At 48.3% G+C, this 16884-nt stretch overlaps 1 protein-coding gene across 4 annotated transcripts in view; it reads left to right on the forward strand.

The window, feature by feature from the left end:
* HIF1A (hypoxia inducible factor 1 subunit alpha) overlaps nt 1-16884 on the forward strand; it is a 263036-nt gene that overhangs the window by 117039 nt on the left and 129113 nt on the right. For all 4 annotated transcript variants that reach the window (XM_085626181.1, XM_085626182.1, XM_085626185.1 and 1 more), the window contains exons 7-8: nt 3703-3809; nt 4360-4507. In XM_085626181.1, the coding sequence (XP_085482307.1) occupies nt 3703-3809; nt 4360-4507 (255 nt within the window). The remainder of the gene's footprint in view (nt 1-3702; nt 3810-4359; nt 4508-16884) is intronic.

The raw sequence follows: 16884 nt of genomic DNA on the forward strand, positions 1-16884 counted from the left end.
ATAGGGAACAGCTCCTTCTGAGCTCCATGTTGTCTTCAAATACTCACTTTAATAAAGCTTCTTTCGATCTTGGCTTTTTTCATAATTCTCTAACTTTGATTTCAGCTTATTGCTTACTTAATTGCTCTCTAATTTCTTTATTCTGGGTCGTTTCTCAGTACATTCAGAGCATATTGTCCTCCTTTTCCTATTAAACTCACATTCTCTACTCTGAACTATACCATCTCTGCTTACCTTAATGCCGTCACAACTATATAAAATCCGCCAGTGCGTAGTTCACAATCAACTCTGTAAATGCCTCCTTTATTCTTACATCTTTGTTCCGATTTCAGTTTTGATAATTAACTGAAACTGTTTATGTTGCTTTTATAAATCACACCGCTCCCTTCTCATCATTGTTCACCGCAATTTAGTTTTGCAGCCTTTGCATAGTGGACCATTGTCTTAGTTTTTTTCCCTTGGGTCTTTAATATGTAGTGCTTTCCTGATTCTCTGTTGTTCTCTCCAGTCATTCATAAACTACCTCTTGCCCTTCCTGATATTGTGTATGGTAGGTTTTCAGTCCAGGACCTCATCAATCCTGCATTTGTAGCAGCCCCACTCTTAGGCCATCTTCTCTTGGCCTGTAAATTGATAACTCTTACAGGCAGACCTTTACCAGATTTACCCCTTTTCTTTTGTTACTGTCCTATTACCTGATTTGTATTCCACCTACCTATTGACTGTGAATTTCAGGGAGTAAATCCCACTTAACTCCACTGAGGAGCTCTCCGTCTCACATTTGTATTCCCAGTTTTTACATTCTCCTGCCCATTCATTTGTTTCACACCTGACTCCCTTGCAACGTGCCAAACGTGTCCGTTTCTTCTATGTCTCTTTTCATACTTGTCCAATTCATTTCCTGCGTGTTCCCTCGCCCCTCTAGATTTTTTAAACTTTTCTATTGGATTCCAGTAAAAACGTATTTTCCCTCCTCACTTCTCCAAGTCACGCATTACTCCCAATGTTGTATCCTCAGTTGTATGTGTGAATGCATCCCTAGCCTGCCCTTCCTCATCTGTCGTCTCTTATCAAGCTTTGTTTTATCAAAATCGAGAGCCAAATAAATCCCAACACCGTTCACGGCAAAGAGGCTACTGTGTAATGTATTGCTCCAGTAAAGCCCGTGTCAATGGAAGAAGTGAATCTGCACTACAGGCAAATAGTCTGATGTGGCAGATGACAACTAACCGTCACGAGGCAAAGCATTGTAGTGTTAACTCAATGACTATAAACAGTCAACTATGATTTTTTTTGCAAATGAAGTGCCATCCTGCATGCCCGAGGCATAGAGACCCCCCCCCCCAGCATGAACCTAATCAGACAAGAACAGACTAACTGCAGGGATTTCTTTACATCTATCTATAACCTCAGCCTCCCGTTCTACTCACTGGCTGCCCTTCATGGCCGCTTTTGTGCCTACCCCGCTAGCTTTCGATCTTCTCAACCTACCTGCAGAACAGTCCTGTATGAGCGGCATGACTAATAGACTACAAACCAACCCAAACACATGGCGTCCTAACACCCCTTTTATGGAATCTGAGCAATAAATATGTATGGCCGCACATTTCAACACAGGACACTGAATGATGCAAACAAATTATAGCCTAAAACACGAACTCTGGGCTCCCACAGGTTGTGTCCTATTGTCCAAAATAGTGCTTCAGTGCCTCATCCGAGGTAATGAGAGCTATAGAAATATTCAATATGGCATGAGCCCCTTCCCCTGGACCTTTCATTTGGCATCACAACTGTGCCTTGTTCAGCCACATCCTCACTGTAGTTCCTCCTACTTAGTTAATTTCCCAGCAAGCATTAAAACACGGAAGTGTCTTATCTTCTTCAATGCACTCCACCCTTCATGTCTCTAATGTGGTAATACCACCTCTACCCTCCTAAGCTGTCCACTGCATCTTTGGATCCAGATTTACAAGCCTATATCTTAATAGGGTTGGGTTTAAAAACGGCCCTAAATAACTATTCTGCATCATAGAATTTTCTTTGAGGGTCATAACTTTTAGACTAATTCCCCACCCTGTATGTGTGGATCCCTCAACATTTCATATCAATATATTTGTCCAGAAATTCACATATAGGTTGTGACTTTGCTTCATCTGCACCCTACAAGAGCCTATTAAATTCCCTGTTGCAAGGCTGTATTGCAGCATCTAGAGGGCTGCGTGCCTGCCTATCATTGAAGGGAAAAAACAGCCTGATGGGCTTGCATTGGAGAAATCTGATAAATAGCTTCCTGTCCCTTTAAGGCTCCAGGAGCTCTCACTACCTATAATACCCAATAGTGGCCGTTGCCACACAGCCCATTCTTCCTAAAGTGAAAGCAAGGATGTATGAAGACCATGAAGTAGTTGCGGTTTCAGATGCCCAATACAGTAACAGTGGGGGAGGTGGGAGGGTCGTTTGACTTCTGTGGAGATTCCTATGATGCAGAATTGGGACTGGAAGTAAGAAACAGTTTATTCTGCATCGTAACTGATGAGTTTGGTCGATAACGAAAATTATGTGGCCCAAAAAAATACCATTACTTTTCTCCTATAGTTTTTCAATCATTTGCTTGATCTGTTTTTTTCCCTTTCTAGCAGTGCCATCTGGGGTTTAGAAAAATTGTTTTTCGCTGATAAACATTAACTGTAACTTTTTGGGTAAACCAGCAATGGCAAAGCCAATAGCTCTACTTTGCATTTCAGCCACGGCTAAAATAATTTTTAATTGACTACTTCAGAAAATAACAAAGCAAACAATTATTTTCTGTATGCAACACATCTATGAAATGAATCATTTGATTTGCCAGGACTCTGTGCAGTTTTGAAATGTGATCTTGTCTCTCATGACTTGCAAAAGAAACACTACCACTGGAGGTTGAATGATACACCCAAACAGCCAGATGCATGAGGTTAGAGGGTACTGCTCTTAGGGGGTGGAGCTAAAGCAAACGCTATGGGTATGTAAAGAATTGGTAACAACAGATATAATGTGTTGTCAAGCCAGACTAAATGGCAACTAGTGAAAGTTAAGTACAAAATGGCAAATTGTGTTTGGTTATGTACTTGTTTGAAACAAAATATTGTTTATCGTGTCGCGCTGTAAAATGCCAAATGGGAATTCTGAAGATGTGGACAGTCCTACTCCGGGCCACTGGAATTATGCAATTGAGCAGCTGCAGCGCTTTTCGCGTAATGATTTGCCACATAATTCATCATATGCCGCATAAACTGCAGAATTTAACCAAAAAAAAATGTTTGTAGCTCATCTGGTTCAAAAGTTACTAAAAATGCAACAACGTATTGCTGCGTAGTGGAAGGTCTTTTGCAAAATTGTAATGGTCATCTTTCTGGTGCTATATTTGGTGTTAAACTGTTACTAATGAGGTGCAACCAACACTCATACTGTTATCAAGTTTAAAAATGACAAAATAACGAAGTAATACTATTACAAAATGTGCTGCATAATTTGCATGTTATTGTCGCATTATTCACTCAACCCTCTTCACATAATTTGGCCATCTTAAACCACATAATTCCAGTGGCCCTGGTCATACTTCAGTTCACGGTGCTCCAGCTCTTTTTGTCATTTTGAGCTGATCAAAGCTTTATGCATAAAAAGAACAGATTGTAGTGACCCGTTGTCTATCATTTCGTTATAAAGAATCACCGAGCTGATGGGGTATGAGCCTGATGAACTGTTGGGTCGTTCAATTTATGAATATTACCATGCACTGGACTCAGATCATCTGACCAAAACTCATCACGACAGTAAGTTGAAGATAAAATTTAGAAACCATTGAATTCTTTAATCGAAACTATCCTGTGGTCTCAGAGGGCACTGTATACTAATCAATAAGCTCCAAGTTATTTATTATTTAATCTATAATATCAAATGGGAGGGAGGTTCACAGTAGTTATCGACTTAGGGGAGTTAGAGGGCTGAAAGCGTGGCAGGGGATCCTACTCCACATCAGCCAATTATTAATTCGGTGTGCCCTGCCCCTTAACTAATATTGCTATCCCAAACCAAAACTTGAACTCTGAATTTTATTTTACAGTTTTTTTTGGGGGAGGGGGTGGAAGATGTTGGGTTTTTGTCATGCTGCTGCATTTAAGTTCTTGGAAACTGATTACTGGTACAAATCTGGATAGGGCACTCAAGTATTTCATGACGTGTTTTACAAAGTTATATATTTCAGCCCTTAATAGTGACTTTCTAATTAATTTACAGATGCTTGCATTTGCATTTTTGTGCCTGTTTCCAAGATAGTTTTTTGAAATGTATATTTTTTTAATGAATACTTGTTTTTACTTGTAGTGTTCACGAAAGGGCAGGTCACAACCGGACAGTATCGGATGCTTGCCAAACAGGGTGGATATGTTTGGGTTGAAACACAAGCCACTGTGATATACAATACAAAGAACTCTCAGCCACAGTGCATTGTTTGCGTAAACTATGTTTTGAGGTAAGTTTTAGAAGCAACATATGATCTTGTGTGATCATGAGATAGTTGAGGTCGTTATGTGTTGGGCCAAGAGCAAATAAACCCTGTAAATGTGTATGTGAATTTTTCTGAAATGCACAATGCACTGCTTACTAAAATTTCTTGCAGGGTGTGAAATTCATAATTAATGTTCAGAAATTGGCGGACGAGAATAAGGTGTACGCATGCAAAAGCTTTGAATTGATCATCAAAGTAAAAAAGCAAATCTCTCTCACGTGTGTGTGTGTGTGTGTATGTTCGAGGAATGTGTGGCTGTAGATACGTTAGCATAAGTCTGCCATCTAGTGTTTGGCTTGGATATGTGCAAGTTGTTTTTCTTCTAAGAAAGTCTTTCTACTGACTAGGTAGTGTGACTCTTTCTCTTGCTTGTAATGTGCATAGTTATTGACTCCATTGTTAGGTTGTTTTGTTCCGCTTTGTGGTTCTGATGTGTGCTCTTCTGCTTCAGTTCGACTTTCGTGGTGTAGCTTTCTCTGCCTATACATACTCCTCGTCGATATTGTTTTCGATCGCGGTCCTGTCCTCATTCACCCCCTCTAGTTCTATTCAGCAACTTAACATCTTTTGGGCGACTTGTGGGCCTTTGTCCTTTGGGGTGCCTATTTTCATCCTCAGGAGTTCCCCCACATCATTTCCATTTGGTGATGGAACAGATGCCTTTTCTATTTCGTCCTCTGTCACGTGAAGCTTCCTCACACTGACCTTCATCAGGTGTGCAATTTTTGCCTCTCACCTGAGCACAGCGAGGCAAGCTGCAAGGTTTTTTACTATGTACTATTATTTGATTGCGTTTCATCCCATCCTCGTCGCCAATATTGAAATGATCCAAACTCCAATTATAAAATAAATGCAGATTTATTGTCAGCACGGCAAATACATCCACACAGGTTGGGTTCCAGATGCAACTGGATGAAACAGCGTGGAACACATACAGTCAGCAATCCATGCAGAATGTGGAACACATTATGAAAGTAAACCAGGCGCACGCCAAGGAAAGCATGCAGCATGTGTGATGTAACAATAGTGTAGAGCTGAGTATGATTGAGGAATGTGTATTACAATAAGGTGAATGCAACACCTGCCATTCTTTGTGGTCCAAGAAGACTCTTTGTAGTCCTATGGCTCAGCGTCTCGAGATGTATCAAAAGAGCATGGACGACACACTGGACCTCTTCTGACCCGTGGCCCTCCAGGAAGATATCCAGGGACAAGCAGCAGCAGATGAAGAGACCTTCTATTGCAACAATGGCTCTGACATTGAGCAGCAAGACCTGGCTCCAGCTCCACTAGCCATGATTACTGTGCCCCCACCACCTCCTCATCGCCCTCCAGCAAACCACCACATCTGAAAGAGACACGTTAGTGATAGATTCCTTACATAAGAATATCCCCAGGCGTCAGACTGGATCCGTAAAGTTTTTTCGTTGGCAGTGCGCCTGCGCGTCAGTAGGTGGCATCGTGCGGCTCCGCATCAGTCGCTGGCGTCGGATGCGCCGAGATGACGTCACAGAGACTACTTAGGCGCTACCCATGCGCGCTGACCGTTAGTTCTTCCTTTTTCCGCGCCAGTAAGCGCAGATCCGGTTAGAGCACGTACCTTAGTTACTTTTTGACTATCTTTTTGAGACTTTTTGTCTTCTGTAAGTTTGAGTGTGGTGCCGTAGGGATGCCTGGTTTAAAGTCTTGTGGGGCCAGCCGGCGCAATATGTCGGTGGCGGACCCCCACGATGTCTGTCTCTACTGCCTGGAGAGCGACCACGACTCCCGGGCCTGCATGGACTGTTTGGCCATGGCCCCGAAGGCCTTAAGGGAGCGGTGCCGGAAGCTGTTTGAGGTCCGGCGCTCGTCCCCGCCCCGTTCGCGGTCCAGGGGCCACTCCAGGGAATGCTCACGGGGCCACCATCATCGCTCCTCGGGCTCCAAGTCTTCACCCTCGGATTCGGGTAAAAGACTACACAAAAATAAGTCGAAGAAGGGTTGTCGCTCTCCGACGTCCTCCCATCGATCCCCGGATGCGGACGAGGGGGACAGGGGTTCTGCCCCTGTGGCTCCTTCGGAGCCCGGGAGACCCGTGGCTCCTTCGGAGCCCGGCAGTCCTGCGGCCTACCCACCTTACCCGAATTTCTTGCCACCTTGGACAGCCTGTTTAGGCCTCGGGCTCCCGCCGGCGCGCCCTCTGGCCCCGCGGTCCCGTGTCCGGATCCGGCGCCACAAGGTCCCGCGCTTCCGGCCCCAGCGCCGCCTCCGGCGCCGCAGTGGGTACCATTTGTCCCGACCCTGCCCAGGTTCTCGGACACTTTTGTCCCTACCTGGGATCCGCACTGGGACATGGTGCCGGTTCGGCCCCATCCGGCGCCGTTCCCGGCACCGTTTGTTCCTTCCCCAGTCCCTGCCTTGCCGCCGCAGCCTGTCCCGCATGCGGCGGAGGCGAAGGATGACTGGGAGGGGTCCGAGGACCCTCTTGCTCGTCAGTGTGACTCCGAGCAAGACTGGGAGGAGGAGTTAGAGGAGTCCGGCGGCCTCGATCTCTCCTCTGACCCGGGTTTTGCCTCTCCTCTGCCTACCTACCATGGAGGAGGGCGCCTCGTACACGATGGTGCTTAGTCGGGCCGCTGAGGTCCTCCACCTTGATCTCCCTACGGTGGCCCTGAAGACTAATCTCACTGAGGCTCCAGACTGCGTCCACTTTGTCGGAGCCCCTGCTGCCATTTAACAACGCCCTCACTGATGTCTTGCTGGGCACTTGGTTGCGGCCTGCCACGGGGGCCCCGGTGGATAAGAATGTCGCCAGGCGTCATCGCCCGGCGCCGGATGACCCTGCCTTTCTGACCACTCATCCTACGCCCGAGAGCCTGGTCATCCAAGCTTCGACGTCCCAGAGTGCCTTTCCCACGACTCCGCCGGATAAGGACTCTAAGAAGCTGAAGCAGTTCGGCAAGCGGTTGTTTTATTCAGCCAGCTTAGGGCTGCGGTAGGTGAACACCACATGCCTCTTGGGCCGCTATTCCCACACAGTGTGGGATGCCGTTGCACAGGTGTTGCCTCAGTGCCCTGAGGAGGCCCAAGCCGTGCTGTCTCAGATTGTTGCCGAGGGTAAAGATGCGGCTAAGTTCGCCATTCGGTGTGGTTTGGACACTGCGGACTCACTGGGTAGGAAGATTTCTACGACTGTGGCGCTTCGTCGCCACGTCTGGTTGAGATCTACTGGGTTCTCACCAGATGTACAAAGCTCACTCATGGACATGCCCTTTGATGGCACCTGCCTGTTTGGCTATAAGGCTGACAGTGCGCTGGAGCGTTTTAAGGACTCGCGGGCTACGGCCAAGTCCTTGGGTCTTTCCACGAAAAGCCCAGCCACTCCTGGTTTTCATTCCTTTCGTGGCCATGGCAGGGGCGCCCAGGCACGTTCCTTCAGCAAGCCTGTGTAGAACCAGCCTCAGCGCGGCCGCGGACGCAGCTTCCGCAGGGGAGGCTCTAGTAATCGGTGTGGGGGTCAGTCCACTGCCGCCCCCGCTGCTTCTACCTCCAAACCTTGATAATCCGAGCATTGTGGAGCACCCCAGGCCAGTGTGTGGCAGGATCCACCATCACCTCCCCCACTGGCACACTATCACATCGGACAAGTGGGTGTTGCAGATCATCCACAAGGGTTACTCCCTTCCCTTTCAGTCCACCCCTCCAGCCATGCCACCTCGTTACCACCGAATGTCGGGGGAACACTTGGCAACTCTCCAGCAGAAAGTTACGACTCTCTTGGCCTTGGGGGGCCATCGAGTGCGCTCCTTGGCTGGAAGTGGGGAGTGGTTGTTATTCCCACTACTTTCTGGTCCCCAAGAAGGACAAAGGGGGTCTGCGTCCTATCTTGGACCTCCGGAACGCCAACCGCTTCCTCCGGAAGGAGAAGTTCAAAATGCTGACTCTGGCTCAGGTCTTGGCTGCCCTCGACCCTGGAGACTAGATTGTAGCGTTGGACGCATATTTTCACATCCCCGTCCTGCCGGCTTACCGGCGTTACCTGCGGTTCACGGTAGACCCGGGGCATTTCAGTTTGTCGTGCTCCCCTTCGGCCTTACCAGCGCCCCTCGGGTGTTCACGAAAGTGATGGCGGTGGTCGCAGCTCATCTTTGCAGGTCAGGGGTGTCAGTCTTCCGCTACTTCGATGACTGGTTGTTGAAGGTGGGCTCGCCCCAAGCAGTCGTCTCCCACCTTCAGACTACGGCCGACCTCCTGCATTTGCTGGGGTTCTCCATCAATGGTGCCAAAGTCGCACCGAGCCCCTCTCAGAAGCTCCCCTTCATCGGAGCAGTTCTGGATTCGACGCGGTTTCGGGTTTATCCTCCCGAGCAGCGAGTCCGGGATATACAGGCTCTGATTCCGATCTTTCAACCTCTATCCCGGGTTTCAGTCAGGATAACCCTCTGGCTCCTGGGCCTGATGGCCTCCTGCATCCTGCTAGTGCAACATGCCAGATGGCATATGTGCACTCTGCAGTGGGACCTGAAGTTCCATTGGGCGCAGCATCAGGGCAACCTGTCCGATCATGTCCCGATCTTGGAGGGCACTGCACGACAATTGCAGTGGTGGCTCACGAATCGCGATTGGGTCAATGGCAGAGCCCTCTCCCTTCCCCAACCAGAGCACACAGTGGTGAAGGATGCGTCCCTCCTGGGATGGGGACACCACTTGGGAGAGGCGGAGATCAGAGGACTCTGGTCTCCGGCAGAGTCCCGGCTCCATATTAACCTTCTGGAGCTTCGGGCGATCCGACTTGCACTGGAGGCATTCCTTCCCTTTGTCCAAGGAAGTGTGGTGTAGGTGTTCATGGACAACACCACCGCCATGTGGTATTGCAACAAACAGGGCGGGGTGGGGTCGTGGACCCTATGTCAAGAGGCTCTGCGCCTCTGGACGTGGCTGGAACATCGAAGGCATTACCTTGGGGGTTTAACACCTGGTAGGTTCTCTGAACGCCAGGGCGGACAAACTCAGCCGTCGGTGCTTGATGGATCACGAATGGCGTCTTCACTCTTAGGCAGCGCAAGGTCTCTTTCTGTAGTGGGGCGAGCCTTGGTTAGATTATTCGCCACCGAAAAGAACGCGCAATGTCATCAGTTCGCGTTGGAATTCCCAAGGCAGCACTTGCTAGGCAACGCTTTTCGTCGCGAGTGGAGTTGCGGTCTGTTGTACGCCTATACCACTTCTGCCCAGAGTGCTGAAGAAGATTCGGCGTGACCGGGCCCACGTCATCCTTGTGGCTTCAGATTGGGCACGAAGATACTGGTATTCCGAGCTACTCAGCATGGCTATTGATCCCCCGATCCGACTGCCCCTTCTGGGCAGATCTTCTGTCGCAGCAGCAGGGGACGGTCCTCCACCCAAACCTGTCCAGCCTCCCCCTCAATATGTGGAGATTGAGCGGCGACAGTTGACAGCTTTCGATCTTCCTCCCGAAGTATGTGATGTCCTTCGGGCAGCCAGGCGTCCCTTCATTAAGACGGTATACACCTACCGGTGAAACAAGTTTGTTTCATGGTGCACAGCAAAGTCTGTGGATCCCCTTTCTGCCCCTCTTTCTGAGGTCCTTCTGGTCCTACTATCCTTGGCCCAGCAGGGCTCTGCTCTGGGCACTATCAAAGGTTATCTTTCGGCCATCTCCGCCTTTCTAAGGCTTCCAGATCAGCCTTCTCTATTTAAGTCCCCGGTTGTTAACCGTTTCTTGAAAGGCATTACACACACGTTTCCTCCCGTGCCTTTCATAATGCCTCAATGGGACTTAAATCTTGTCTTGACCTATCTGATGTGCGCTCCTTTTGAGCCCCTTCATACCTGTCCTTTACGTCTTTTTACTCTCAAGACGGCTTTCCTGGTAGCTATCGCCTCTGCTAGAAGAGTGAGTGAGCTCCAGGCTCTTTCTTCTAAACCTCCTTTCCTTTCTGTTTATCCGGACAAGGTGGTTTTAAGGACCCGTCTTTCTTTTTTGCCAAAGGTTGTCGCGCCCTTCCACATCGGGCAGACCATCACTTTGCCCACCTTCTTTCTGCATCCTTCATAGGAGGAAGAGAGGCTCCACCGTTTGGACCCGAAACGTGCGCTATCGTTCTATCTGAAGCGCACACAGCAGTTCCAGGTGGATGATCAGCTCTATGTTGGCTGCGTGGGCGCCAAAAAAAGGTCGGCCCGTGCACAAACAAACCATCTCTCGGTGGGTCATTCTGTGCATCAATTATTCGTTGGCTAAGAAGGAGCTTCCTGTGGGACTACGTGCCCATTCTACCAGGGCAACGGCAGCCACTACTGCCATGGGACGTGGCGTTCCCTTGCAGGATATTTGTCAGGCAGCTACATGGGCCTCGCTGCACACGTTTACCAAGCATTACTGCCTTGACAGTCAAGTCCAGAGAGACTGCTTCTTTGGCCGTTCTGTTCTCCATGACTTTCTGGTGTAATCTATTCGCAGACCCACCACTGGGGTTGGTATTGCTGGGGTATCTAGTCTAAGGTAAGGAATCTATCACTAACGTGTCTCTTTCAGATGCACAAGTTACTACTTGTGTAGCAATATATCTGTAAGAGACATTAGTTAGTGATAGATTCCTTACCGCCCCACCCATCCTCCCCGTTCTGCGAACAGATTTTTAGGGTTAAGGTCATACCCTTTCAGGGCCCTAGTTTCTTGGCACCAGTGGTCAATTTCTTGCATGGCTCTGCGTTCCTGGCGCGTAAAGTCGTGAACAGAACTGACGTCGGCACGCATGGGTGGCGCCTAAGTAGTCTCCGTGACGTCATCTTGGCGCTTACGACGCCAGCGACCGACGCGGAGCCGCACGACGCCACCTACTGACGCGCAGGGATACTGCTAGCAAAACCTTCCGGATCCAGTCTGACGCCTGGGGATATTCTAAGGTAAGGAATCTATCACTAACTAATGTCTCAAATAGATATATCTTTACACAAGTAGTAACTTGTGCTTTTGCATTTGTCACCTGAGCAGACAGAGCGTACATGTATCCCCATATGTGGGCGATAGGCTCATCAAAATCACAACACATCAAAAGTGCTTTCAACATCCCAAGTCACCATAAACATACTTAATCAACTAGGATTTACAATCAACACATTAAAGTTTCTCCTTCAACCATTTGAAATGCAAGCTTACCTGGGGGCAATTCTCAATTCACAACTCAAAATATAGCTTCCCCAAACACTGCTAGAATACAAGCATTCCAGGCACTTCTTTCCCAATTCGACCAGGTCAACAAGAAACAGTCTGGTCAGTAATGCCTCTCCTCTGAATGATTGCTTCATGTATAGACTTAACATGCGTCCATTATCGCACCAATGTACTAAAGCGGAGGGTCGATTAGAAGATCTAGTGTTGATCAGCAGTCAGGCCTGACACACTGCATTGGTGGAACAGCGACAACCTGTTTAAAGGCACGGCCTTTTGTAGACCCAGTTAGGATAGGCTAGGATAGGATATGGGTTTATAAAGCGCTCGATTCGATTGCCGAAGCGTCTTGGCGCTGGTAAGTGTGGAGGTGTTTCAGTCTTGGGCAGGGGCTACATTGAAGCAAACAGCCAAGTCTTGAGGACCTTACTGAAGAATTGATGATTTGGCAAAGATCTCCGAGAAAGGGGCAGCTTGTTCCAAAGCTTCGTGGCACAGTTTGAGAAGGTTCTTCCACCCCATCGAACTCTCCTAGTCCTGTTCACCTGAAGAAGGCCCAAGGTACTAGATCTTAGGGCACGACCGGGAACATGGGGATCAGCATTTTTTGGATATCTCTAGCTCCGCCCCGAAGATAGCTTTGTGGACCAGGCATAACGCCTTGAACTCCACACGTTGTTGTACAGGAAGCCAGTGTAAGGCTCTAATTCCCGCCGAGGTAGATTGGTCTCTAGGAATGTTCAGAAGCCATCTCGCGGCGGCATTCTGTAATGACTGTAGCCTACTCAACTGGGCCTTGTTTATCCCCAATAGTAGGTCATTACAGTCAAGTAAGCGAGCAGAGCTGATTCCGTGGAAGGCTGTGAGCAAAAGCCATGCTGCGTGGAGTCTAGCAAATTGTGGGTATCAAAATAGTCCGTCAGTGCCCTGTTTACTGATTTCTCCAGGATTTTAGTTGCTATGGGCAGAGCGGCAATCGGGCGATAGTTCTTGGGTTCAGAGGGGTCTAGGGTGGGTTTCTTCAATATTGGCCTGATCGTAGCTCTCTTCCAACTGGATGGATAGCTACCAGACTCCAACACTTGGTTGATTAAAGGAGGTAATTTGTCTCTGATTATATTTGCAGACAAGTGCAGAATCATAGGGGGACAGGGGTCTTTAGGTGAGCCTGATTTTGTAGCCGCAATAATTTTACATGTTTCTTCCTTTGTGATTGCTGGGAAGTTCATCACACTGGGATGTATTATACCTTCTCGGCCAGAGGTTGCTCTAGCTTATCTGGGCTCGGGTGAATGTTCAGAAGATCATTGTAAATCAATTGGACCTTGTCTTGGAAAAATGCAGCTAATTTATTGCACAAGTCTTGATCGGGCAGGAACATGTTACCCTGCTCTCCAACCCGCAGCAGGCTAACTGTTTTGAAGAGCTCCTTAGTGGAGCTACCTGCTTCCTCAATCTTGGTGGTATAGAACAGTCTTTTGGCAGCAATTATTGCATCTCTATACTGTTGGAGGGCACGATAGTAACTTATTTTCTTGTCTGAGCTATAGTCCAACCTCCAACGGCGCTCAGCCTTTCTGAAAATTACCTTTAAGCCTTTGTGCTCAGAACTATACCATGGAGCGGAGGGTTTTACTCTCCTAACAGTTAGCAGTTTTTCAGGGGCCACCACGTCAGCTGCTGTCGCAAGCCATTTGTTAAAGGCAAGAGCTGCCTCGGTATTGTCCTTACTGAGCAAGAGAGGGGATTGACCAAGGGCCATATTTAAACTGTCGGCTTGGACCCTAGTCCATTGTCTGGTCTTTACCTTTGATGGTTTCGGGTGAGATTGAGGTGTTGGTAAGACGGTCTTAATAGTGAAATAGACCGCTTTATGTTCTGACTAAGGAAGAGCGATAACTCTGGTCACTATGCTGTTAGCGAAAATACCATCTAAGGTATGGCCTGCTTGATGGGTAGGTTTGTTTACTAGTTGGCTAAAGCCAAAAGCTGCCAGTTTGTCGGTTTGCTAGAGTCCTGGTGGTTAGTTAGTTCCAAATGGTAGTTAAAGTCACCAAGAATAATAAAGGGCTGGGGGTCGACACGGGATTCCAGATGGGTCATTAGTGCTCGTGAAAAAGAGGTCCTGGGACCAGGTGGGCGATAGATCAAAAGTCCCTGAAACTTAAAGAAATTTCTTAGGTATATAGTGAAGGGGAACGCTTCTGCCGGTAAGTCAGAGATAACTTCTATTCGCATCTTCAAGTGGTCCCGGTGGACAATCGCTATACTTCCCACCCCTCTCGCTCTATCGAGTGCGGTGACGACATAGCCCTTGGGAAGTGCTACGTTCCAGTCTGGACCCGAAGCATTGTCAGTCCAGGTCTCAGTCAGGAAGACTATATCAGGCGTGGTATTTTTGATCAAATCCGCGGTCTGGTATTTGTTTTTACTGAACGGACTCTTTCCTTACGCAGTGTATCCCAAACTTTTTTGAGTAGTAGCCCCCTTTACCAACTGGACATTGGCCACCCTTCCCATGACGTTGCTTTTTTTTTGGGGGGGGGGCGGGGGGGGGTGTTCGAATTCAAACTATATAAAACTGAAACAAAATAAAAGCTGTTACATAGCTAGATGAGTCTCTGCTTTGAGACCATATTCTCAAATCAGAGGTGTCTTTAAATATGAATGACAATGCACTGGACACAACTACCGTATTGTTTCGTTTGTCGCTGCTAGGAGCGTTTTAGGTCTGGCGTTACCCAAAACATTTTGTTTGTAATAAACAAAAAAATACATTCTTGCAGGGGCTTTCGGTCAGCCCTGTCCTATCCATTCTTAGTCTACTGTGCAGTCGTAAACATTTTGCTTCTGCCCACAACAACATATGGAATAAGGGCAAAATGTAGGCCCACTTCAACCATTGACTTACCGGACTGTGAGTAAATGCATTTTGCTCTTTCACAGTGAACACTGTGATGTTCATTTAACAGCCTTCTAGCAGCATCGGATCACAGCGAAGGGAACGAGAATACATTAAAATGCCAACTGCAACCCAGGCAGCTTGCTGTGGCTGTACACCACCAAATACTGAAAGGGGACGTGTAGAATCAAAATGAGATCACACGATTTGTGGTTACAGTAATATATCTAAGCTGGTATTCCAATTTGTTCTAAGAGGATGTGGAATTAAGAAGAATGTTACTGTCCTACACTTTGGTTAACACATGCACTTTGCTGACGTAAAAAACAATAGAGACCCCAGTCTTGAGTTTTCCCACCTTCTGTTTTGTGGGTTTGTATTGTTTGCAGTGGAGATTACCTTCACTATTGCCTGAGGCTTGAGCCGGGCTGCTAGCTTTTAAAAAACGCTCTGATTCAGATTTTAACTTGTTACTGTGATTATCCTTTGTGTCCCACCCCCCCCCTGCAAGCAGTCACGGAATTTCGCGCTGCTCGATCTATTTACCGCTCAGGCGATTTAAAATACTGAGCTTACTCTCTGGAGGGAGCGCTGCACTTTCGCTCACCTGCCTCCTTCCCTGGGTGTACAGCCGATTCAGGGCTGACTCAGGAGGGCCACGCTCGAGCAGACGGCGGCGGCCATTTTGGATAGGGACAGTATAAAAACAGTAGAAGGACTTGCTTCGCGAGGAGATTACCTTCACTATTGCCTGAGGCTTGAGCCGGGCTGCTAGCTTTTAAAAAACGCTCTGATTCAGATTTTAACTTGTTACTGTGATTATCCTTTGTGTCCTACCCCCCCCTGCAAGCAGTCACGGAATTTCGCGCTGCTCGATCTATTTACCGCTCAGGCGATTTAAAATACTGAGCTTACTCTCTGGAGGGAGCGCTGCACTTTCGCTCACCTGCCTCCTTCCCTGGGTGTACAGCCGATTCAGGGCTGACTCAGGAGGGCCACGCTCGAGCAGACGGCGGCGGCCATTTTGGATAGGGACAGTATAAAAACAGTAGAAGGACTTGCTTCGCGAGGAGATTACCTTCACTATTGCCTGAGGCTTGAGCCGGGCTGCTAGCTTTTAAAAAACGCTCTGATTCAGATTTTAACTTGTTACTGTGATTATCCTTTGTGTCCTACCCCCCCCTGCAAGCAGTCACGGAATTTCGCGCTGCTCGATCTATTTACCGCTCAGGCGATTTAAAATACTGAGCTTACTCTCTGGAGGGAGCGCTGCACTTTCGCTCACCTGCCTCCTTCCCTGGGTGTACAGCCGATTCAGGGCTGACTCAGGAGGGCCACGCTCGAGCAGACGGCGGCGGCCATTTTGGATAGGGACAGTATAAAAACAGTAGAAGGACTTGCTTCGCGAGGAGATTACCTTCACTATTGCCTGAGGCTTGAGCCGGGCTGCTAGCTTTTAAAAAACGCTCTGATTCAGATTTTAACTTGTTACTGTGATTATCCTTTGTGTCCTACCCCCCCCTGCAAGCAGTCACGGAATTTCGCGCTGCTCGATCTATTTACCGCTCAGGCGATTTAAAATACTGAGCTTACTCTCTGGAGGGAGCGCTGCACTTTCGCTCACCTGCCTCCTTCCCTGGGTGTACAGCCGATTCAGGGCTGACTCAGGAGGGCCACGCTCGAGCAGACGGCGGCGGCCATTTTGGATAGGGACAGTATAAAAACAGACGCCCATTGCTTCGCGCAGCGAACGCGCACAGCGGGCGCGCCATAGTCGCGCCGGAGTCCAGCCAGAGTCCTGCCCGTCTGCGCTCGTCCGCGCTAGGCTGGGCTCTGGGCTCTGGCATACCCTTTATTGGTGAGTAAAGCCACTATATCCATCATGACTCTTACATACTCCTCCGAAGAGTTATTTGCGCTACGTGGTGCTCCCAATAATAACTGCTCCACCTACCCTTTCCCGCCTCACAAGTTCAGCTGTCCTCGCTGCAACTTTTCATTAAAAACCCCTACCACATGCAGATCCCTCCAACATCAAGGCAGACGAAAGAGACAGGTATGCTCTAAGACAACTTCCACTCGCCCCCTCTTAAGATTCTGGAGCATAAATTGCCGATCCTTACCACAACATAGATACAATATCCACGATTTTCTAGATCAAAATCAACCTGATGCTATATTCCTGACCGAGACGTGGCTCAGAGACTGCTCGGGCCCGGATGTGGCAGACGCCATTCCCTCCAACTACGCCATTCTTCGTCAGGATAG

Source organism: Triturus cristatus, chromosome 9 (assembly GCF_964204655.1).
Source record: "Triturus cristatus chromosome 9, aTriCri1.1, whole genome shotgun sequence".
Classification (NCBI taxonomy): Eukaryota; Metazoa; Chordata; class Amphibia; order Caudata; family Salamandridae; genus Triturus; species Triturus cristatus.